The sequence below is a fragment of the Narcine bancroftii genome, chromosome 2 (assembly GCF_036971445.1).
Source record: "Narcine bancroftii isolate sNarBan1 chromosome 2, sNarBan1.hap1, whole genome shotgun sequence".
Classification (NCBI taxonomy): domain Eukaryota; kingdom Metazoa; phylum Chordata; class Chondrichthyes; order Torpediniformes; family Narcinidae; genus Narcine; species Narcine bancroftii.
The window spans coordinates 372,378,179-372,403,034 of NC_091470.1; the positions used below are offsets into that span (position 1 = coordinate 372,378,179).

Consider the following 24,856-nt stretch of genomic DNA (forward strand, 5'->3'; position numbering starts at 1 on the left):
ACAAAAGTTGCTTTTAATTATCTTTAAACATGAAAATAGAATCACACTTTAACTTATCACTATTGACTTAACTAACCTAACTTAACCCCCTTCTAGTTCTAAGCGCACATGTATATAATGTGTGTGTAAGTTCAGAAAAGTTATTTAATTCACAATCCAATCTCATTTCTTATTCCTCCAAATTTACCGGTTGCAGGCAATTCTTATACTGTGCACAGAATTTAACATTTAGGTTAATGGGGGTAATGGGCAGTGGCTCAGGAGGGTAGCAGGGGAATAGGTTAATGGGGGTAATGGGCAGTGGTTCAGGGGGGTAGCAGGGGTGTAGGTTTATGGGGGGTAATGGGCAGTGGCTCAGGGGGGTAGCAGGGATGTAGGTTAATGGGGGGTATGGGCAGTGGCTCAGGGAGGTAGCATGGGTCTAGGTTAATGGGGGTAATGGGCAGTGGCTCAGGAGGGTAGCAGGGGTGTAGGTTAATGCGGGTAATGGGCAGTGGTTCAAGGGGGTAGCAGGGGTGCAGGTTAATGGGGGATAATGGGCAGTGGCTCAGGGGGGTAGCGGGGGAATAGGTTAATGGGGGTAATGGGCAGTGATTCAGGGGGTAGCAGGGGTGTAGGTTAATGGGGTAATGGGCAGTGGCTCAGGAGGGTAGCAGGGGAATAGGTTAATGGGGGTAATGGGCAGTGGTTCAGGGGGGTAGCAGGGGTGTAGGTTTATGGGGGGTAATGGGCAGTGGTTCAGGGGGTAGCAGGGGAATAGGTTAATGGGGGTAATGGGCAGTGGTTCAGGGGGGGTAGCAGGGGTGTAGGTTAATGAGGGGTAATGGGCAGTGGTTCAGGAGGGTAGCAGGGGTGTAGGTTAATGGGGGTAATGGGCAGTGGCTTGGGGGGCTAGCAGGGGTTTAGGTTAATGGGGGGTAATGGGCAGTGGTTCAGGAGGGTAGCAGGGGTGTAGGTTAATGGGGGTAATGGGCAGTGGTTCAAGGGGGTAGCAGTCGGTGCCAGTTAATATTAGGGAAGTTGAAATCACCCATAACTACAACCCTGTATTTCCTGCACCATTCCAAAATCTTCCTGCTGATCTTTCCCGAGGGCTATTTGGGGACCTATAGATGACTCCCAGCACAGTGAGAACTCCCTTCCTATTTCTGATTCCCACCCACACCGACTCAGTGGACCCTCCCTCTGCAGACTCCTCCCTTTCTATAGACGTGATACTATCCCTGACCAGTAATGCTACTCTCCCCATCTCTTTTCTACCTCCCATCCTATTCATTTTAAAACACCCAAACCCAGGTGTTACAAGCCCAGAGAACCCCAAAACCCAAGACAAATGGTTACTTAAACAAAAGTTGTTTTTAATTATCTTTAAACATGAAAATAGAATCACACTTTAACTTATCACTATTGACTTAACTACCCTAACTTAACCCCCTTCTAGTTCTCAGCGCACATGTATATAATGTGTGTGTAAGTTCAGAAAAGTTCTTTAATTCACAGTCCATTCTCATTCCTCCAAGTTTACTGGTTGCAGGCAATTCTTATACTGTGCACAGAATTTAACATTTATAAAGTTCATCAGGCTTTGGTACTTGAAAGGTAAATGGTTGGTTACCACTCAGGAAGGTTCTTGACAGTTTTCAGAGAGAGATTTGTTGTACACTGGAAACCCACAACTGATTCCTTTTTAATCAGCCACTTCAGTGTCTTTCCAAAGAAACTTTCCCCCTCAGGGTTCTCCAGATGATAACCTCTTTCTTACAGGTCACCACAGAGTGCTTTCTTGTTTCTCTTATTTCAAGTGAAACATTAAACAGCCAGTCCTCTCCTCTTGCATGAACTACATCAGCTTTGACCAGGCTGAATTAAGCACTCACAAACCATCTTCCAAATGGGGTTTTCCACAAGCTTGCCAGCTTGTCCTGTTCCAGTCCCAGTTGCTGCTGCTGACTGTAAAACTGCAGAACTGATCCGTCTCTCTCTCTCTGAGAGAAAGCCTGTTTTACTCTCTCCGCTTGCAAAATCACATGACCTTCCTAGAACAGCAAGTTCCTCTCCAGACAGAAGATGGCTCTGACAAGTTCTTTCATCTGTTGCCTTTTGTAAACAACAATCCATTAGTGAAGTCTCTTGGGCACCCCAAAGCTTTTGTAAAGGCTTTGGCACCAGCCTGCCTAGCATGAGCAAAGCTCCAGTATTTTAAATGAGATTTGTTTTAAAGTATTTGTATGTTTCCTACACTAAAAAACCTGCCCCAATATATCTCCCAAAAACATATCTATATACAATACAAACACAACATAATCTGTCACACAGGTGCCTGATCTGTTGATCCTTCCCTTCCTCCAGACACGTTTCAGTAATGGCCACAACATTGTAGTTCCGCGTACTGAGCAAAGTCTAAGTTCATCCCCTTTATTCCTAATACTCCTAGCGTTGAAATAGACTCATTTCAACCACCGCTAACTGGGTCCCTTTATGTTCCGTCCCCTGATTGTTCATCAAGCTTTTGTCCTTCTACCCTATTCTCTGCCCTCACATTCTGATTCCCATCCCCCTACTAAACTAGTTAAAACCATGACCAATAGCTCTAGTAAACCTGCCCGCCAGGATATTGGTCCCCCTCCAGTTCAGGTGCAGCCCATCCTGTTTATACATGTATGTCAGACCATCCCCAGAAGAGATCCCAATGTTCCAGATATCTGAACCCTGCCCCTGCCCCCACTCTTCAGCCACACGTTCATCTGCTACAACTTCCTGTTCCTACCCTCTCCGGCATGTGGGCAGAGGCAGCGATCCCAAGATTACCACCCCTGAGGTCCTCATTTTTAACTTCCTATATTCCTTCATCCCTACTCCTATCTATGTCGTGGACCACGATATCTGGCTGCTCCCTCTCCCCTTCCAGAATGTTGTGAACTCGATCAGAGACATCCCTCCCTGACCCTGGTACCTGGGAGGCAATATACCATCCAGGATCCTCAATCTCATTCACAGAACCCACTATCCACTAGTCTAACCAATGAGTCTCCAATCACCATCACTCTCCTACCCCCTTCTCTTCTGAGCCAGGGGGCCAGCCTCTGTGCCAGAGACATGACGACTCATGCTTGTCCCTGGGAGATTGTTTCTCCCCCCCCCCCCCCCCACCAGCAGCATGCAAAACTAGACATTGTTGAGAGGAATGGCCACATGGATGCTCTGCACTGTCTGCCTATTCCCCTTCCCTCTACTACCAGTTACCCAGCTACCTGCCTTCTGACTTTTCAAGATGACTTTCTCATTTAAGCTCCTATCCTAAATGATCCGAATTTTATCCAGCTCCAATTCTCTAATGGACTGTCAGGAACTGCAGCTGGATGCACCTCTTGCTGATGTAGTCATCAGGAACAATTGTGCTGTCTGAGGTTTCCCACAATCTGCAGTCAGAGCATTCCATTGGCCTAGCTGCTATCTCCATTAACTCTTGCTAATTTAAATTTTATCTGGCCTTTCCTCACTGGAAATAAGCTCGTTGTCCTCAACCTCTGCTCGCTGAAGCTTTGCAAGCCAAAAAATTTGAAAACGACTTTGCGGTTCCAATATTTTACTCCCCTTTATGAACTTGGACCTCAACAAGAAAGGATAAATATGAGAGTTTTTAAAGACTTTAGTGTTGGTGAGTATAAAATGCTCACCATTAAGCCAAAATACCCAAAGAAATGGTAACTGGTCATAAAGAACACACAATTCCACTGAAACATTCATCAAATACTCAAAGGCCAAAATAAACATAAACTTTATATTTCCAAATAACTTTTCCAAGGTGAAAATGAAGATCAATTACAACTCATCTTCTTGTAATTCTGCGCAGTTTGTGTTGGGAATTTCCTTGATTTTAACAACAGTGGATCAACATAATTGGGCTCATCATCTTTTAGATCTCTGGATGAAACAGGACTGAATGCAGGGAATACTGGTTTCCGGAACTTTGTTTTAAAGGAGTGGATGTGGGTGCCTTGGTAAATGTTGTAGAAAGACAAGCGGCCCTCTTCATAATCTAAGAATATTCCCAAACGTTCACAGTTTTGGTCTGCATTGTTCAGATTAAGTGAAATGGACTCATCAGCATGGAATGCATAGAATTCTTTGTCAACCAACCATATGGACCATGAATGCTTGTTCTTGCCGAGAGTTGTTTCTTTGCCTTTCCCTTTCCTGCTGATGGAGGAGTAGGTTACACCAATGTTCCCCCCAGTCTTGTTCTTGAAACTCATCTCCCAGTAGTGCTTGCCTGATGCGAAGCTCTCATTTGCGAGAATATTAGAAGAGTTTTCAAAACTCTCCGAATTATCTTGGAGAGTAATGAACGTAGAACTGTACTGCACTGAAGTCGGCTCCCTTGAAATAACAAGATTTCTGTGCGCTGTATTTTCATTGAACGTAATATTCCTTTGAACTGCAACATAAAGAAACATTAGTTTGTAGTGATTAAAACTTGAAACCGATTATTCACGATACACTCAGCAGGTCAAAGTGTCCTTTTTATAGCAAAGATACAGAACCACCGAAACAGGCACTTTTTGCTCATACCTTGACAAAGGGCTCAAGCCTGAAACATCGTTTATGTATCTTTACGATCTAAAGGACACTGTTTGACCAGCTGAGTTTCTCCAGCATCATTTTTTTTCAACCACAGTGTCTGCAGACTTTTGTGTTTCACTTCCTTACTATTCGTTCACTATACACTTCAATATCGAAAAATCTGAAGCAATTACGATGCAATTCTGCTACATACTGTTCTTGATCGTAAGTCACAGAAGCAAAAGAATGCCTCATGCTAGTTTCCCTGTCCAGTAGCTGGTCTTTAACTTCAGGACCACTTCATAATACTAGCTCCATATCTTTTAAATTTAAATTTAGACAGACGGCTCAGTAACAGGTCGCTTCAGCCCACGAGCCCATGCCACCCTATTACACCCAATTAACCTCCACCCCTGCTACGTTTTAAACAGTGGGAGGAAACCAGAGCCCATGAGGAAAACCCTCACAGACACAGGGAGAACATACAAACTCCTTTTCAGACAGCGGGGGGATTCAAACCTTGGTTCCTGGCGCTGTAACAGAGTTGCGCTAACCGCTACGCCAATCATGCTGCCCTTTTGATTCCCTTAATGTCCAAAGGTTTTTGGTGACAGCTCCACTTTAGCATTCAGATACTGGTTAATTTTGGTTCCAATACTAATCACTTGTTTTAGTATGGGGCTGCCCTTCTTCCCTGACAGCAATTTGGCATCCCATTTGTAAATAAAATCCTCTGCTATCTTTCACCCGCCAAGTGCAGATCAATTTGTGCCCAGGATGGTACCTCCCTGAAAAAGGGAGGCGATGTATCTCGACTGAGCTGCCCAATAATATTTTTTGAAGTCTGGCATTCTCAATCCGCCTAGACTATAGTCCCATGTTAATTTTTCCAGAGAAACCCTTGGCACCTTACCCCTCCAGAGAAACCTTCTCACCTTATGTAGCAGCTGTTTAAAGAAACCCCGGGGCAATGGCACAGGCAATGTTTGAAAAAGATACTGGAATCTTGGCAGCACATTCATTTTGATGCAGTTAACCCGGCCCACCAACATTATGGCAGGGACATCCACCTCTTTAGGTCCTCCTCAACTCTCTCCAGCAATGGGGTGTAGTTTAACTTGTATAGATTATTCAAGTTATTAACTCCTAGGTATTTGATCCCCTCCTGTGGCCACTTTAAATTACTATTTTCTTTAAATTGACTATAGTTACCCTCAGTGAGTGGCATCACCTTGTTCTTTTCCCAATTGACCTTGTACCCAGAAAGTTTCCTATAGTCCTCCAATACCCCATACAGTCAAGGCAGAGAAGTCACAAGGTCTGTCAGATATATCAGTACGTCATCAGTGAATAAGTTAATTTTGTGCTCCTCCATAACCTTTAATATCTGGATCCTGACAAACAGCCTCTGCCAGAGGTCCCATTGCCAGCACAAAGAGAGCCAGTGACAGCGGGCACACTTGTCTCCTAGATCTGGTAAGTGAGAAGGGTGAAGAGACTTGCCCATTGGTTACAACTTTCATCTTGGGCACGTGGTATAGTGTCCTGATCCAATTTTGAAAAGATGGTCCCAACCCCGCCTTCTCCAGCACCTTAAAAAAATCCCACTCCAGTCTGTAAAAAGCCTTCTCTGTGTCCAAAAAAACAGCCAATCCCCTCTCATTTCTAAATTGTGCCAGATGCATTACACTCAGCAATCTGCCAATATTGTCCTCTGTTTGCCTCTCCTGCACAAAGCCAGCCTGGTCTTTGCTCTCAAGAGCATTATTGCTTCAGGTGGGTCAAGTCTCAATGCTGAAAACACATATGTTACTTATTTTCTAATCTTAGAAAAAACCTCAAAGCCAACTTTTCACACTTACATTCCCATATTCGTGGAATCAGCTTCTTTACAGCCTGGTGCAGCTCCCCTACAGAACGTTCCAGGAATCTTAGTTTTCTGTTCTCTACTGACAATTCTTTACCAAATAACATTTGCAAATCTTCAATAGCTTCAAGACTAAACAGCAATGAAAAGAGTACAGCTTACAAACCACTAAATTCAGGTGGATTTGGAAGATGGGGGAAAATGATTGATGGATGCCAGAAAGTGAGTGAGGGAGAAAGGGGCAGGGGAAAAAAGATGAGCCAGGTGAAGTGGAGACTTTGTTCCTCTCTTTTTCTGGCACCCATCAATCTCCTGTCTATCTCCCAACTCCACACTCAGAAACAGAATCAGAATTTATTGTCATGAACAAGTCATCGGCAGATTTGTAGATGGCATTGGAATTGTGCCTGGCCACATGGTCATGGGTGTAGAACGAGTACAGCAGTGGGCTAATCTGGTTCCATCCGCTCATTCTTCCTTGCTTCACCAATCTCCTGCAGGCCCCTGTGAAGCCTACCCGACCTTCTAATACTGGCCATTTCCCCTCTTCATCAACCATCTGGATGTTTGGTTTTCAGCCCAATGCATTGACAGGCCCAACATATTCAGCTCAGTCACTGAATTCCCTTGGCACAATGTTTTTTGCTTCAAATCCCCACCTCAGCCTGGGCTGTGAGGTTGTGAGAGGTTACGTTGATGGTAGAGTTGGTTTACATCGTGGGCCAAAGGACCATGTAGTTCAATGATCTATGGTCTAGATATCCATCTGTCATCTCAGTATGTCCATCTGGGATTTGGTGCTTACACCAAGAAGGAGATATTCGTGGGCTTCAAGAGGACCAGGAACGACTCCCTCCACCACACATCAACAACTCTGTAGTGGAGAGAGTGGAGATACCAAGTTCCTTGGACACTCAACATCTCCTCACTTGTCAGGAAGGTGCAACAGCGACTGCACTTCCTGAGAAGACTGAGACGGGCAAGGCTGTCAGCCACCATCATGTCAACCTTCAATAGGAGCCCTACCGAGAGCGTCCTGGCCGGCTGCATCACAATATGGGTACAGTCGCTGCAGAAAAATGGATCGGAGGTCAATCCACAGGGAGAACAAGAATTGCAGAGAGGATCCCTGGAGCCTCCTTCCCCCAACTGATGTGATCTACCAGGATCGTTGTCTGAAGAGAGCACACAAAATCACTGAGGACCCCTTCCACCCTGCACACAGCATCTTTCAGCTGCTCCCGTCGGGGAAGAGATGCAGGAGGATCAGAGCCAGCACCACCAGGCTGAGGAACAGCTTCTTCCCACGGGCAGTGAGAACACTGAATGACCAAAGGAACTGCTCACACTGACCTTCGAAGGCTCTCATTTGTACAATATTTATTGTTATAGACGAATACTTGTCCTGCATATGTATGGTTTGTGTGCATGTCTATTCTGTCTGGTTGTGTGTCTGCGTGTTTTTGCACCGAGAACTGGATAATGTACAAACTCCTTAGAGACAGCATTGGTTTCTAACCCGGGTCCTGATCGCTGGGCCTGGAAAGTGTTACACTGACTGTTACATCAAGCTTAAAAAGGGATAATAAATACAAAAGACAAATACAAAAGATGGATAATAAATACTTAGTTACCATCATGGAAGAAAAAAGTAGTGTTACAAGAGCACAGACTGTCCTGTGGAGTTTTACAGTTAGTAAAGCGAGGTTCAAGAACCTGATTACTGTGTGAAAAATGGTAGCCAAAAATAATTGAAATTCTTACCATATCTTCCAACTCATGAATTCCTGGAATATAAATAAATGTTAATTAGATAGACTGTCAACAGAATAGAGCAGGACAAACTAAGCTGAACAATTTTGATAATAACCTTGCTCTTTTAGATGCGGAACAGTGCAAAGAGAGCTTTGCTCACTATTAACTCGTGCTGTTTCTGCCTTGGGGATGAAACAGGGTATCGGAGCTTTATTCTGGAGCTCAGGGTGACTACGGAAATGTTCTAGTTATAATATTCGAGTCATTCTGGAATTGTTCCTGCAGATGAGAAGTTGGCCGTTGTTTAAGAAGTGAGGCAGAGAGAAAATAAGGAATGACCTACCTGATTGTCCAACGTCAGTAATAGGGGAAACGACTGGAATTGAAAGGGAAGGATGAAATTACAGAACTTGAGAAATGGGAACACGAGGAGGCATTTGCCCTGCAAGCCTGATCTGCCCCTCATCATGATGGTAGTTAATTGGTAGTTTACCCTTTGCTTCCCTGGGCCCTCACATGGACTTGATGGACTATCTATGATTTCTCTGGGCTATTTGTTAGGGTGGGGTGGGGGGAGTTTACTCTGGGTAAGTGTGGTGTTACAAAAGACCCTGGAAGGAAAAGTATTAACCTCCCTTCAACAGCTTCATTCCTGCTCAGCAAGGCACACACACCTGAGTAGGAGGAGTATTTGTCATTTCAGTTCTGCACCCCAGTCCCACCCTGACATGTCTGTGGGACCTCATGCACTGTCAAACTGGGTCCACTCACACTTTGGAGGAACACCACCTAATATTCCATCTGGGCACTCTCCACCAGACAGCAGCAGCATCGACTTCTCTGGTTTCGGTTAGGCCCCAACCCGTCTCTCTCTTTCCCTTGTCCTCTGTCTCCTGTCCTCCAACTCCCAACCCCCTTCTCTCATTATTGAGAGATCACTTCCCAGCAGTTTTCTCCTGCCCTCCCACTCATATCCATTTCTGAACTCCTGCCTGTGGGCCTGTGCTCCTCCACTCTTGCACCATTTTATTCAGATGCCTGCCTGCTTTTTGTTCACACCTTGACCAAGGGCTCAGGCCCGAAATGTAAGTTGTACAGTACTGAATATCATTGTTCCAGAAGGAATGCTGTGTGACCTGCTGGGGTTCTCCAGCAGGTTTGTGTGTTTACCTGTAGTGTCTGGATATTGTCATCATTTATATCAGCGGCGAGTGTCATTATGGAACTGATTGCGTTCTTGTATTCTTCATTATCCACACACTGCACCATAATCATGTTCTCCATTAACCTGGCTTCAGCTTCGATGAAGCTAATTGTAGTTTTCATGTCATTTTCCAGCAGCTCATTAATTCCAATGTATTTTTCCATAACAGATGTTTTTGTTTTTGAGACAATACGCTGCAGAAAATAATCAGTGAGAAACATTGAATGAGAAACTTCAATGATCGCAGCCAAGAGCACAAACTTCACAGGATGATGCTTCTCAGACTGGAGGCTGTGACTAGTGGTGCCTTGGGGATTGGTGCTGGGACCATTATTGTTTCTCATCTATAGCAATGATCTGGATGATAACGTGGTAAATTGGATCGGCAAGTTTGTAGATGACACTAAGATTGGAGACGTTGTGGACAGTGAGGAAGCTTTTCAAAGCTTGCAGAGGGATCTGGACCAGCTGGAAAAATGGGCTGCAAAATGGCAGATGGAATTTAATGCAGATAGATGTGAGGTGTTGCATTTTGGAAAGACAAACCAAGAAAGGACGTACACGGGAAATGGTTGGACACTGAAGAGTGGGGTAGAACAGAGGGATCTGGGAATACAGATACAAAATTCCCTGAAAGCAGTGTCACAGGTGGATAGGGTTGGAAAGAGAGACCTTTTGGCACATTGGCCTTCATAAATCAAGGTATTGAGTACAGGAGTTGGGATGTTATGGTAAAGTTGTACAAGACATTGGTGAGGCCAAATTTGGAGGATTGCGTGCAGTTTTGGTCACCCAACTACAGTGAAGATATCAATAAGACAGAAAAAGAGCAGAGAAGATTTACTAGGATGTTGTCCGGACTTCAGGAACTGAGTTACAGGGAAAGGTTAAACCGGTTAGGGCTTTATTTCCCAGAGCATAGAAGAATGAGGGAAGATTTGATATAGATGTTTAAAATTATGAGGGGGGTAGACAGAGTAAATGTAGACAGGCTTTTTCCACTGAGAGTAGAAAACCAGAGAACACAGGTTAAGGGTGAAAGGGGAAAAGTTTAGGGGGAACTTCACACAGAGTGTGGTGGGGATGTGGAACGAGTTGTCAGCTGAAGTGGTAAATGTGGGCTCACTTTTAACATTTAAGAATTTGGACAGACACATGGAGGGCTATGAAAAAGTAAAAGTAAAATCACAATGCTGGATAAACTCAGCAGGTCACAAGATAAAGGAACAGAGGTAGGCCATTCAGCCCATTAAGAATGCTCTGCAACTCCAATCTGAGCTAAACTGTTCTCACATCTAGTTCCAAATTCTGGCCTTTTCCCCATATCCCTTGATCCCCTGACTAATTAGATACCCATCAATCTCCTCCTAAAACTCCCCCAATGATCGGGCCTCCACGGCTGTATGTGACATCGAATTCCACAAATCCACCACCGTCTGGCTAAAGAAATTTTTCCTCATCTCTTTTAAATGGGTCCCTTCTCATTCTGAGATCGTGCCCTCTTGTCTTGGATTCACCCACCAAGGGAAACATCTTATTCACATCGACTCTGTCCAATCCTTTCAGCTTTTGAAATGTCTTTGAGATCCCCTCTCATTCTTCTATACTCCAACAAATCCAGTCCAAGAGCTGTTAAACTTTCCTCATATATTAGCCCCTGCAGTCCAGGAACCATCCTGGTAAATCTTCTCTGGATCTCTCCAACAACATCACATCCTTTCTAAGATAGGGGGCCCAAAATTGCACACAGTTCTCCAAATGAAGTCTCACCAGTGCCCCATAGAGCCTCATCAACACCTCTCCACTCTTATACACTATTCCTCTTAATGAGCAATTTCACCTGGTCATTAACTTTTAGGTTTCCCTGCACGAGGACCACCAAGTCCCTTCGCACTTCCAATTTTGAATTTTCTCCCCATCCAAATAATAATCTGCCTGTTTATTTCCTCTTCCAAAATGTACAACCGTACATTTCTCAACATTGTATCTCACCTGCCGTTTCTTTTCCCACTCTCCTAAACTGTCCAAGTCTCTCTGCAACCTTTTGGTATCTTCCACACTTCCTACTCCACCACCTATCTTGGTGTCATCTGTAAACTTCACCATAAAACTATTCAGTCCATAATTTAAATCATCGATATACATTGTAAAAAGAACCGGTGCCAACAACAACCCCTGCGGGACTCCACTAGTAACAGGCAACCCACCAGAACAGGATCCCTTTATTCCCACCCTTTGCTTCCTGCTTATCACCCAATGCTCCACCCAGTCTAATATATTTCCTGTCATTCCATGTGCTCTCATCTCATTAAGTAGCCTCTTATGTGGCACCTTATCAAAGGCCTTTTGAAAATCCAAATACACAACATCCACATCCTCTCCCTTGTCCTTCCTAATTGAGATTTCCCCAAAAATTCCAATAGATGGGTCAGGCAGGATCTTCCCTTCATGAACCCATGATGGCTTGAACCTATCATGTCATGCACCTCGATGTATTTCCTTGAGGATCGACTCCAATAACTTTCCAACCACCAACATCAGACTAATAGGCCTATAATTTCCTTTTTTCTGCCTCCCTCCTTTCTTAAACAGCAGAACTACATTTGCAACCTTCCAACCCTCAGCAACCATGCCTGAGCCTATTGATTTCTGGAAAATCATTTCCAATCCCTCCACGATCTCCAAAGCCACCTCCTTCAGAACCAGTGGGGTCACTTCATCTGGTCCCGGAGACTTATCTACCTTTAGTCCATTCATCTTACTAAGCTCTATCTCTCTAGTAATCCTGACCTTACTTAATTCTACTCCCTGAGGCCTCTATCAGGTATATTTCCATTTGTCTTCCTCAGTGAAGACTGACACAAAATATTCATTTAGTTCCTCTGCCATCTTTTTGTTATCCATTATAATTTCTCCAGCATCACTTTCAATCGGTCCCATATCTACCCGTGTCTCTCTTTTACTCATCATATTTTTTAAAAACTCAGTATCCTTTTTGTATGTTATTTGCCAACTTCCTTTCATAATTAATCTTTTCTTTCCTCATGCCTTTCTTTGTCCTTTTCTGTGAGTTTTTAAGTTTCCCAGTCCTCTGTTTTCCCACTAATTTTTGCTTCCTTGTCTGCCCTCCCTTTTGTATTTATTTTAGCTGTAACCTCTCTTGTCAAAAACATTTGTCCCATTTTTCCATTCATAATTTTTTTTCCTTGGAATATATCTATCCTCCACTTTCTTGATTTCTTGTAGAAATATCCTCCAATTCTGCTCTGCCATCCCTCCATTGAGCATACTTTTCCAGTCAACTTGGACCAGTTTCTCTCTCATCCCACTGTAATTCCCTTTGTTCCACTGAAATATTGATAAACCTGATATCAGCTTTTCCTTTTCAAATTTGAAACTGAACTCTATCATGTTATGATCACTATTCCCCAAGAGTTCCATTACCTTTAATTCCCTAATCACCTCTGGTTTATTACACATCACCCAATCTAAAACCGCCAATCCCCTGGTGGGCTTATCGACAAGCTGCTCCAAAAAGCCATCCCGTAGGCATTTCACAAACTCTCTCTCCTGACATCCAGAACCTTCCTGACTTTCCCAATCCCCTTTCATGTTAATATCCCCCATAATTATTGTGACATTTTCCTCCTGACGCGCTTTTTCTATTTCCAGCTGTAACTCGTGGTCCACTTCCCGGCTGCTGTTCGGGGCCTGAGTAGAACTGCTAATAGGGTCCTTTTACTCTTGTTAATTCTTAACTCAACCTATAAGGATTCTACTACTTCTGACCCTTTGTCCCTTTTTTCTAGTGATTTAATTCATTGCTTTCCGTCAGGGCCACACCATCCCCTCTACTGACATGCCTATCGTTCCTCTACACTGTGTACACTTGGACATTCAGCTCCCATTCATACCCATCATTAAGCCATGTCTCCGTGATGGCCATAACATCATATCTGGGAAAGCAAAGGGATGATGGTGGGGGGTGACAGTGGGGGGGAGCGAAGGGGGCGACATCAGGGGGAGAGAGTGGAGTTGGGGGGAGGGGGGTCGGAGTTGGGGAGGGTGAGGAGTTGGGGAGGGTGAGGAGTTGGGGAGGGTGAGGTGTTGGGGAGGGTGAGGAGTTGGGGAGGGTGAGGTGTTGGGGAGGGTGAGGAGTTGGGGAGGGTGAGGAGTTGGGGAGGGTGAGGAGTTGGGGAGGGTGAGGAGTTGGGGGTGGGGACGGAGTTGGGGGTGGGGACGGAGTTGGGGGTGGGGACGGAGTTGGGGGTGGGGATGGAGTTGGGGGTTGGAGGGGTTGGGGTTTGGGGGATCAGGACAGGGTTGGGGGAGGAGATGGTGTTGGGGGAGGGGATGGTGTTGGGAGGAAGGGACGGTGTTGGGGGAGGGGACGGTATTGGGGGAGGGGACGGTGTTGGGAGGGGACGGTGTTGGGAGGGGACGGTGTTGGGAGGGGACGGTGTTGGGGGGAGGGGACGGCGTTTGGGGGAGGGGACGGTGTTGGGGGAGGGAACGGTGTTGGGGAGGGGATGGTGTTGGGGGAGACAGAGGGGATGTGGTGTTGGGGAAACTGAGGGAATATACTCTGGACAAGGGGAGAGTAAGGTTCTTGTGGAGTTGCAGGTGCGATGGTGATATTTTGCCAATTAGCACAGAGATCGAATCTGGATGAAAGTCATGGAGGTTTGGGTGTGAGTGGCCGAGTGTGGTGGGGACGACTTCCTCAGTGCAGTTCCACAGGTTCTGAAGGGTGGAAATGAAACTAATTTTGGCCAACGTATTTGTTTTTGGTGACAAGAATTCCAGCAAATGCTATTTACTGCCCCATCCAGCACAAACGGTTTCCTGGTTTGATGCCCTGATAAGAAGAACTGCCTCATGCCCTCCACGTAATTTAGGCAGGAAATGGGAAATATTTAACCACATGCAGGTCAAATGACATTTGGTCAGCGACTCTACCAGTGTTGTAAGGAAGGTGGATGCGCTGAGGGTGTGGATAGGCCCTTGGCAGTATGACGTGGTAGCGATTAGTGAAACACAGTTTCAGGAGGGATGTGATTGGCAGCTAACTATTCCTGCATTTCGTTGCTTTAGGTGTGATAGAATCGGAGGGGCAAGAGGGGTGGTGTAGCATTACTTGTCAGAGAAAATATTACAGTGATGCTTGGGCAGGATAGATGAGAGGGTTTGTCCAGGGAGATTGTATGGGTGGAATTGAGGAATGGGAAAGGGGTAGTCAGATTTATAGAGGTGTATTATAGACCACTTAATGAGGAGCGAGAAATAGAGGAGCAAATTTGTTGGGAGATAGCAGATATTAGTAATAAGAACAGGGTGTGATAGTGGGAGATTTTAATTTTTCCAAATATAGATTGGGAAACCCATTCTGTGAAAGGGCTGGATGGATTGGAATTTGTAAAATGTGTGCAGGATATTTTAGAGCAATATATAGAAGTACCGACGAGAGAAGGGGCAGTGTTGGATCTACTGTTGGGGAATGAGATAGGTCAGGTGACAGAGGTATGTGTTGGGGAGCACTTTGGATCCAGTGATCATGGTCCCATTAGCTTCAATGTAATTATGGAAAGGGACAGGTCAGGACCTCAGGTTGCAGTTTTTAAGTGGGGGAGAAGCTAGATTTGAGGAGATGAGAAAGGATTTACAAGGAGTGGATTGGGACAACTTGTTTTGTGGGAAGGAAGTAGAAGAGAAATAGAAGTCTTTTGAAGGTGAGATTTGAGGGTACAAAATCTTTGTTCCTGTTAGGTTAAAAGGCAGGGTCAAAAGTTTGAGAGCCATGATTTTCAAGGGATATTGGAAACTTGGTTCAAAAAAAGAGGGAGACCTACAATAAATACAAGAAACAAGGAATAAAGGAGATGCATGGAGAATACATTGAATGTAAAAAGAATCAAGAAAGAAATAAAAGCTAAAAGAAGGTACAAGGTGGCTTCAGCAAACAGGGCGAAAATAAATCCAAAAAGTTTCTATAAATATGTTAATGGTAAAAGGAGAGTGAGGGATAAAAATGATCCCTTAAAGAATCAGAGTGGACAACTGTGTGTGGAGCCAAATGAGATGGGGGAGATTTTGAACAAGTTCTTTTCTTCGGTATTGTACCATCCATTTCTGCTAATAAAATTGAAGTGCCAGTTGATGAAGTAGACAAAGACGATGTGGTCAAACAATAATCATGGCTTTTATTAGTAGAAACTCATGGTACAATAATGAAAGACAATAGGTGCAGACACAGTTATACCCCAGGGGAGTGTCTATAACAGCAGAGATAATGCACAGCCAATGTCAGTAAGGCAAGGCTAGGCAAAAGGGAGACTGGCAGCTCAGCAGAGATTCACCACAGTGGTAAACTGGATTAGTAAATATGCAGATGATACTAAAATAAGTGGAATTGTGAATAATGAAAAAGGTTTTCAAAGATTGCAAAAGGATTTGGACTGCTTAGAGGAGTGGGCTGAAAGATGGCAGATGGAGTTTAATGCTGAAAAGTGTGAATTGCTTCATTTTGGAAGGAATATTCAAAACAGGACATTGTAGTATATGGGAGGTCATTGAGGAATGCAATGGAGCAGAAAGATCTAGGAATAATGGTTCATCATTCCCTGAAGCTAGAATCTCATGTGGATAGGGTGGTGAAGAAGGCTTTTAATATGCTGGCCTTTATAAATCAAAGCATAGAATACAGGAGTTGGGAAGTGAACTTGAGACTGTTCAAGGCATTGGTGAGGCCAAATTTGGAATACTGTGGCAGTTCTGGTCACCGAATTATGGGAAGGATATCATCAAGGGAGAGAGTGCAGAGAAGATTTTACAAAATTGTTACCTGGGTTTCAGAATCTAGATTACAAAGAAAGATTGAACAGATTAGGTCTTTATTCCTTGAAGTGTAGAAGCTTGAGGGGAGATTTGATCGAGGTATTTAAGATGGTGAGGGGGATGGATAGAGTTGATGTGGATCGGCTTTTTCCCTTGAGGGGAGGAGAGACTGAAACAAGAGACCATGAATTAAGAGTTAAGGGGCAAAAGTTTAGAAGTAACATGAGGGGGAAACTTCTTTCCTCAGAGAGTGGTGGCTGTGTGGAATGAGCTTCCGGGAGAAGTAGTGGTAGCAGGGTCCATTTTGTCTTTTAAGGATGTGAGGGGAATGGAGGGTTATGGGCAAGGTGCAGGTTGATGGAACTAGAGGAGAGGACTTGGTTCAGTGCAGACTAGAAGGGCCAAATGGCCTGTTTATGTGCAGTAATTATTATATAGTTGTCTAAAGTTCATTATCAAAAGTGATCTGTAACCAGGATCGGGGGAGAAAGGGAACAATCCTGTGTCTGCTCACCTCAACATCCTTCAGGCTCAGAGGGACGTGGTCTGTGTTGATCTTGAGTTTGTCATGAATCTTCTTCAAATCCTTCACTTTCTTTAAAATCTGTAACTTGGGTGTAAAAAGTACAGGGGGGAGTGAGGAACGAGCAGAGAAGGTCTGCAGGCAGGTGTCAATCACCAACTTCAGTGTCTGCTCTTCTTGCGTGAAGCCGTGAGTACAGAGTAAAAATAGAATTGTCACAGGCACCAGACTTCACTCCATCAGGGACATTTACAAGAGAGGGAGTCTTAAAAAAGCTGCCTCCATCCTCAAACACTCCACCACCCAGGCCGTGCCTTCTTCAGTCTGCTACCATTGGGAAAAAGGTACAGGAGCTTCAAGACGAGCTCCCAGCGGCACAAGGACGGCTTCTTCCCCTCCGCCATCAGATTCCGGAACGATCAATGAACCCCAGACACTGCCTCACTTTCACTTTTCGTGGACTATTTTTATTTATTGTTGTAAGGTGGTTTATAGAAATGTTTGCCCTGTGAAGCTGATCCAAACAACAAATTTCATGACTCGTTCATGACAATAAATTCTGATTCATTGTTTTTATGATTTTTTTTTGTAGAAAATACCTGCGCAGCAGATGCAAGAATTTTGGGAAAAATGTTTGATGTACATAATGTGAACATTATCCTCACTGCTGAACCAACAGGAGGAAGCTGGATACCACTGGACCCTGGGCTACCTGTTTACTGACTAAAGCAGCGCTGTCCCCTCTCCACAGCAGGCACAGTGTAGACTTTTTAAATTTTAGACATACAGCACAGTGATAGGCCCTTCTGGCCCATAATCCTATCCCACCCATTTACACCCAAATAACCTACAACCTCCGAATGTTTTTGAAGGGTGGGAGGAAATCTAAGCCCCCAGAACCCATACACACACACACACACACACACACACACACACACACAGGGAGAACGTAGAAATTCCTTACAGACAGCTGTGGATTCAAACTTGGGTCACTGGCGCTGGAATGGTGCTGCACCAACATGCCAGCCCCACTCTGGCTGATTTCCTTGGAACTGCCCTCACCCACTTAGTTGGAGGACACGGCTACTGGACAAAAACACCATTCTTGCCCAGAGACATCAACAGTGCAGACGAACTCCCACAGATTCCCATCAACAGCCCTGTTCCACAAGGACGTTGAGCAAGGAGAGGTACCTTTTACCGACAGACTTTGCTTATCCCTTCACCCTGCAGCAAGTACTCATCAAAAACAGAACATTCCATCACAGTGCAAGCCATTCAGCCTACAATGTTGTGCTGACCCATGGAAACCTACTCCACAACAATCTAACCCTTCACTATCCCACAACCATAATCCTCTATTTTTCTTACATCCATGTGTCCAAGAGCCTTTTGAATATCCCCATTGCACCAGCCTCCACCACCCCCAGCAACGATGTCCAGGCACCCAAGGCAAGTAAAAATCTTACCTTGACATCCCCCCTCCACTCACCTGAAACAAATGCCCTCTGCTATTCTCACCTGGGAAAAAAGTTAAGCCCCTCATAATGATGTACGCCTCCTTTAACTTTCCGTTCAACCTTTGTTGGCTCCAGAGAGACAAGTCCGACCTCTGTCAATCACACCTAACAAGATGTTCTCCCAATCCAGGCAACATCCTGGTAAATTTCCTCTTGCACCTTCTCTAATCTTCCTGTAATGAAGCAACCCAAACAGAGTGCAACGCTACCTCAGTTCTTGAACTCCATCCCACCGTACCCCATCTTAACTTGCGTGGCAATATTGAGGGATTTATGGTCCTGGTCCCTGTTCCACCACACCGCCAAGAACGCTGTGATTAATCACGTACTCCACCTTCTGGTTCTATCGTACAGACCGTGGAATAATCTCAGAAAATTCAGGTACTTACTCGTTGCTCCTTGCAGGCATCTTCAAAGGACAAGAAATTGTGCATCTTATGCCTGCTCCCCACCAGACATCGAGGGCACACGCACTCCACACAGTCTTTGCAGAAGAGGATGAGGTTCTGGCTATGCAGCACACATTGCACATCCGAACTGCCCCCAGAGCTGCTGGGAATACTCCCCTGACTAGACACCAGACTCATGGCAAATGGTTAGGGAAGTTTCTTTCAATCTTGACAGGAATATAAGGATCTTGACTAACAGGATCGAGGAAGCACAGTCACACGTGTATATATACATTAAGTTGCCACAGGGGAGGGCTGGTGCTGTGTGATCTGTCATTACTCAATGATTAAATTACAGTAACAACATCTTACTCAGTTTATTTGGAAGCCTTGTTTTACATTTTCAAGTTGATATTTAGCAGTGAATTGAATAGAGTTACCTCATTTTTGAAAAAAGGTTAATCATCTTCAAAACTATGACTTGTTTTAATTGCAAGTTTATGAATGGGGCATGAACCGGGCAAATTGCCTGTTAACCCCATTTTACAAGCAGTTTGATAACACCTAGTAACTGTGTCATTGGATTGTGGATTTCCTCCCCTCCAGACCATAATCAGTGAGGATCGGTAAGAATATCTCCTTCACAATCTCCATCAGTACTGGAGCCCAACAGGGCTGTGTTCTTCACCCCACTCTGCTCCACTCACTTTACACCTACAACGGTGCAGCTCGGTACGACAGTAACACCATCTACAAATCTGCCAGTGATACACATGGCTGAACGGTCCAACAACAACCTCACACTCAATGTCACCAAAACTCAGGAGCTGATTGTTGACTTCAAGAAAGGAAAACCAGAGGTTGACAATCCAGAGATCACTGGGGGATCAGAGGGGGAGAGGGTGAGCAAATTTAAGTTGTTGGGAGTCACCATCTCAGAGGATCTTTCCTGGACCCAACACACCAATGGCATTGTGAAGAAAGCATGTCACTGCCTCTACTTCCTCAGGAGTTTGCGGGGGGGGGGGGGGGGGTTGATACGGCACCAAAAACCCTGGCAACTTTCTGCAAAGGTGTGATGGAAAGTGTGTTGATTGGCTACATCACGGTCTGGTCTGGGGATACCAATCTTTGGCTTGGCTTCGCGGATGAAGATTTATGGAGGGGGTAAATGTCCACGTCAGCTGCAGGCTCGTTTGTGGCTGACAAGTCCGATGCGGGACAGGCAGACACGGTTGCAGCGGTTGCAGGGGAAAATTGGTGGGTTGGGGTTGGGTGTTGGGTTTTTCCTCCTTTGCCTTTTGTCAGTGAGGTGGGTTCTGCGGTCTTCTTCAAAGGAGGTTGCTGCCCGCCGAACTGTGAGGCGCCAAGATGCACGGTTTGAGGTGATATCAGACCACTGGTGGTGGTCAATGTGGCAGGCACCAAGAGATTTCTTTAGGCAGTCCTTGTACCTTTTCTTTGGTGCACCTCTGTCACGGTGGCCAGTGGAGAGCTCGCCATATAACACGATCTTGGGAAGGCGATGTCCTCCATTCTGGAGACGTGACCCACCCCGCGCAGCTGGATCTTCAGCAGCGTGGACTCGATGCTGTCGGCCTCTGCCATCTCGAGTACTTCGACGTTAGGGATGAAAGCGCTCCAATGAATGTTGAGGATGGAGCGGAGACAACGCTGGTGGAAGCGTTCTAGGAGCCGTTGGTGATGCCAGTAGAGGACCCATGATTTGGAGCCGAAAAGGAGTGTGGGTATGACAACGGCTCTGTGTACGCTAATCTTTGTGAGGTTTTTCAGTTGGTTGTTTTTCCAGACTCTTTTGTGTAGTCTTCCAAAGGCACTATTTGCCTTGGCGAGTCTGTTGTCTATCTCGTTGTCGATCCTTGCATCTGATGAAATGGTGCAGCCATGCTGAACCAAGCCATTAAAGACCTCAACAATGAAGACGCTGTTTACATCCGGTACCGCACGGATGGCAGTCTCTTCAATCTGAGGCGCCTGCAAGCTCACACCAAGACACAAGAGAAACTTGACCGTGAACTACTCTTTGCAGACGATGCCGCTTTAGTTGCCCATTCAGAGCCAGCTCTTCAGCGATTGACGTTCTGTTTTGCGGAAACTGCCAAAATGTTTGGCCTGGAAGTCAGCCTGAAGAAAACTGAGGTCCTCCATCAGCCAGCTCCCCACCATGACAACCAGCCATCAGGCACACAAAACTCAAAACGGATACCAATACACCTAAGTGTAAAGCCATAAGGTAGTTGTCACAGCCCAGGACATCACAGGCAAAACCCTCCCCACCATCAAGAACACATAAACATAACTCACGGTACAATGTTTGCATACCACCAACTGAAAACCTACTTGAAGGACAAATTGGGAAGCAGGCCGAGGTTACCAGAAGGAAGAAATTTTGAATATGTGATTACAGACACAATGATAATTAAAAGATTTATAACATGTACATCAAACTGCAAGAGAAAGAGAACGAGGAAACAAGCTGTAAACCCAAACAAAAATGGGAACAAGATCTAAACATAAAGATAAAGAATGAAATATGGGAAAAGCTATGCTCCGGAACTATGAGAAATACAATAAACACGAGGTTACGCATGATACAATATAATTGGTTACACAGGCTATATATCATGCCTCAAAAGTTAAAAGAATAGGATTCAACAGTATCAGACAGATGTTTTCGCTGTAAGAAGGAAACGGGAACAACAGTACATGCAATTTGGGCATGTACGAAAGTGAAAAAGTTTTGGGAAGATCTAAATCAGATATTAAATAAAATCACAAAAAGCAACATACAAAAAAATCCAGAGATCTTTCTTCTAAGTAACATAAGAAGTAAAGAACTTGGACTCGATTTGGATGAAGCGCAAAAAATATTTATTATGATAGCCTTAGCTGTAGCAAAAAAATGTATAATGTCAACTTTGCCTGAGAGTACAGCAATGGTACATGGAAATGAATAAATGTATTCCATTAGAAAAACTAACATATAATTTAAAAAATAAAGTCACATTATTTGAACAAATTTGGGAACCGTACATGGAACACAACAGAGAGGGCTCGCCTCGGACCTCCACCCCCTAAAATGACAGAAGGAGAAGAAGACGAAATGAACTGATCCAGTCTGTAAAAGTAGATGACACAATTTTCTTGTTTATGTTCATTGTGTGATGACGTTGTTTAATGGTTTTATTGTATTGTATATGTTGAACGTTGAGTGGGTGGGGAGGGAGGGTGAAGGAGGGAGGGAAGGGGGGGAAAGTGACACTGTGTATATTCAAGAGGGAAATGTTTGTGTGTATTTTGGTCAGTGTGGTTCATAGTGTGAAAAATTTAAAAAAATTAAAAAATAAGAACACATACAGGGAACGCTGCCATCAGTGAGCAGCAACAATCATCAAGGATCCGCACCACCAGGAGGAGTCATGTGATGGAGTAGTGGCCGGTCGGGAAAACAAGCCCTCTCCAGGAAAATAGGAAAAAAAAGTTAGGAAAAAGCAAAGCGTAACAAAAATAGAGTACAAGAAAATAGAAGATAAAGTTACAGAGAAGAGAAAGAAGATGGCCTCCAAGAAGGAGAAAGTAAGAACAATTGGAAAAAAATAAGTTAAAAATGTCGCCAGAGAAGAAAGAAGAAGGCCTTACCTGCAGGAAGGAACAGGACGCTGTGGTGACGAGGAGCACCTGACCCTCAAGATCAGTACCTGCCTAACAGAGTTGTGACCCACCAGCCAGTGCACTGCAAAAATGGCTCTCAGAGCCAAACAAAAGTGCGCAGTGTGCAATCAAAGGAGAAAGGGGACACCGGTTGGAGGGGGGCTCAGCAGAGGAGCGGGCTGTCACAGACCGAGCAGCTGAAGGATGCCCGACACCAAGGCTCTCAGGTGGAGGATAAGGAAGACACCAGAAGAGGGTGCGATGAAACAGACGTGGAAGACAGACGGAGGGATGATCGACAAGAAGATCAACGTCAGGAAGCACAACAGCCCAGGAGGGGAGGAATAGCAACAGGAGGCCCAGCAAGAAGAGGCCCGACAAAGAGATACAAGCAGCTCATCAGGAAAAACAGAAGAGACACAGACACAAAGAAGAGAAGAAGACAAACACAGGTACAGACACAGAAGAAGAGGAAGAAGAAGACCAAGATCTTCACAGAGAACTAGAAGGTAAAACTGATGGACAGAATATAGATAAAGTCTTTTGTGAAGAACAAATGAGATCACTAAAAGAATGGTTATTATTAGAGTTTAATGCAATTAAAAGGAAAAGAACAGAAGATAAAATGCAAAGGTTAGAACTGGTAATGACAGAAATAGCGAAAAGAGTAGAGAATGTGGAAGAGCGGGAAACGGCTGTAGAAATGGAAGTAAATGACAAGAGAAAAATTGGAAGAAAGTGACAAAAAAATTAAAGAGACACAAGAGTTGTTATCTCAGAAAATTGATATGTTGGAAAATTATAGAAGGTGAAACAACATAAAAATAGTGGGCCTGAAGGAGGGTGAAGAAAGCACAGATATGAAGAAATTTATAAAAGGATGGATCCCGCAGGTCCTGGGAATGACAGAAATGCAGGAAGAAATGGAAGTAGAAAGGGCTCACAGAGCATTAGCTCCGAAACAACAGATACATCAAAAACCAAGATCCATCTTAGTAACATTTTTGAGATACACGACAAGAGAAAATGTACTGGAACGGGCAAGAAATAAAGTTAGAGAAGATAATAAACCATTGGAATACAAGGGTCAAAAAATATTTTTTTACCCAGACATAAGTTTTGAATTCTTAAAGAGGAGGAAAGAATTTAATGCAGTGAAATCAACTTTATGGAAAAAAGGTTACAAATTCATATTAAGACATCCAGCCATGCTTAAAATATTTATACCCAGGGAGCAAAACAGACTGTTCTCGGATCCAGAGAAAGTGCAAGAATTTGCAGAACATTTGCAGGACAGGAGAAGAGTTGAAGAGATGTTACAAGAATGAAGAACGTCTATAAAGTGTATATAAAGATGTAAAAATAATGTATATGTAAAGAACTAAAGAGGGAAAAGAGAAGGGAAAGAAAGGAAAAAGGGGGGGGAAGAGAGAGAGCTTTGTTAAATGTGTTAAAAAAAGTGTTTTCTGGAGAGGGCTGGGTGGAGGGAGAATAACCGTCATTGTAAAATCGGTTGACACTGCGGACAAGATCGCAATCCAAATGAAAAGGGGAGTTGTGGTTGCCCGGCAAGGAATATGGGGCAACTCAGAGAGGGGGAGGAAACTTTTGGGGTTAAGTTTTAGTGGATGTGGGAACTGCGGGGGTACTTTATGTCTTAAATGTGTTGACGTACATTAAGTGTAATAAGAGAAAACTAAAAGATGAAAATGGGGAAAAGGGGGATGGAGGTGACAAAGAGGTGGATGGAAGATATAAGATGGCCATGTTGAACGATATGACTATAAACATTAATGGAATACAAAACCAAATTAAAAGGAAGAGCCTACTAATTTATTGAAGAAGGAAAAAATAGATATAGCATTTGTGCAGGAAACACATTTATTAGAGACTGGGTCGGGCACGTAACGGCAGCATCATATAATTCAAAAGCTGGAGGTTTAGTTAACAAAAATGTACCAATCAAAATAGAAAGGAAAATAATAGATCCAGCAGGGAGGTATGTAATGATAAAGTGTCAGATATATTCAGAATTCTGGAATTTGCTCAATATATATGCACCTAACGAGGAGGATCAAAAGTTTATGCAGGATATTTTTTTGAAGATTGCAGATACACAAGGAAATATATTGATAGGAGGGGATTTTAACCTTAATTGGACCCAATGTGAGATAAAACTGGGCAAAAGATAAGTAAAAAGAATAAAGTAGCCAAATTTATGGTTAAGTCAATGCAGGAAATTAAACTTATGGATATTCTTTCTTTGGCTTGGCTTCGCGGACGAAGATTTATGGAGGGGGTAAAAGTCCACGTCAGCTGCAGGCTCGTTTGTGGCTGACAAGTCCGATGCGGGACAGGCAGACACGGTTGCAGCGGCTGCAGGGGAAAATTGATGGGTTGGGGTTGGGTGTTGGGTTTTTCCTCCTTTGCCTTTTGTCAGTGAGGTGGGCTCTGCGGTCTTCTTCAAAGGAGGTTGCTGCCCGCCGAACTGTGAGGCGCCAAGGTGCACGGTTTGAGGCGAGATCAGCC

The 24,856-nt window shown here is 44.3% G+C and overlaps 1 protein-coding gene across 1 annotated transcript; it reads right to left on the minus strand.

The window, feature by feature from the left end:
* Window positions 1-3,161: 3,161 nt before the first annotated feature.
* On the minus strand, window positions 3,162-17,150 carry LOC138752241 (zinc-binding protein A33-like). The gene is made up of 6 exons (XM_069915212.1): window positions 17,095-17,150; window positions 16,738-16,975; window positions 9,356-9,583; window positions 8,195-8,217; window positions 6,426-6,562; window positions 3,162-4,438 (listed from the first exon to the last, which is right to left on the minus strand). Exons 1-6 carry the CDS (start codon window positions 17,148-17,150, stop codon window positions 3,819-3,821), a joined length of 1,302 nt encoding a protein of 433 aa, XP_069771313.1. The 3' UTR covers window positions 3,162-3,818.
* Window positions 17,151-24,856: the final 7,706 nt, after the last annotated feature.

Excerpts from the sequence above, each read along its gene's own strand:
- LOC138752241 (XM_069915212.1), bottom strand. The coding sequence starts at position 17,150 with ATGGCGGAGGGGAAGAAGCCGTCCTTGTGCCGCTGGGAGCTCGTCTTG. Across the intron at positions 9,584-16,737 it reads TGAGCCTGAAGGATGTTGAG|CGTATTGTCTCAAAAACAAA; the intron begins GTGAGCAGACAC and ends TATTTTCTGCAG. Across the intron at positions 6,563-8,194 it reads TTCATGAGTTGGAAGATATG|TCTTGAAGCTATTGAAGATT; the intron begins GTAAGAATTTCA and ends ATTGCTGTTTAG.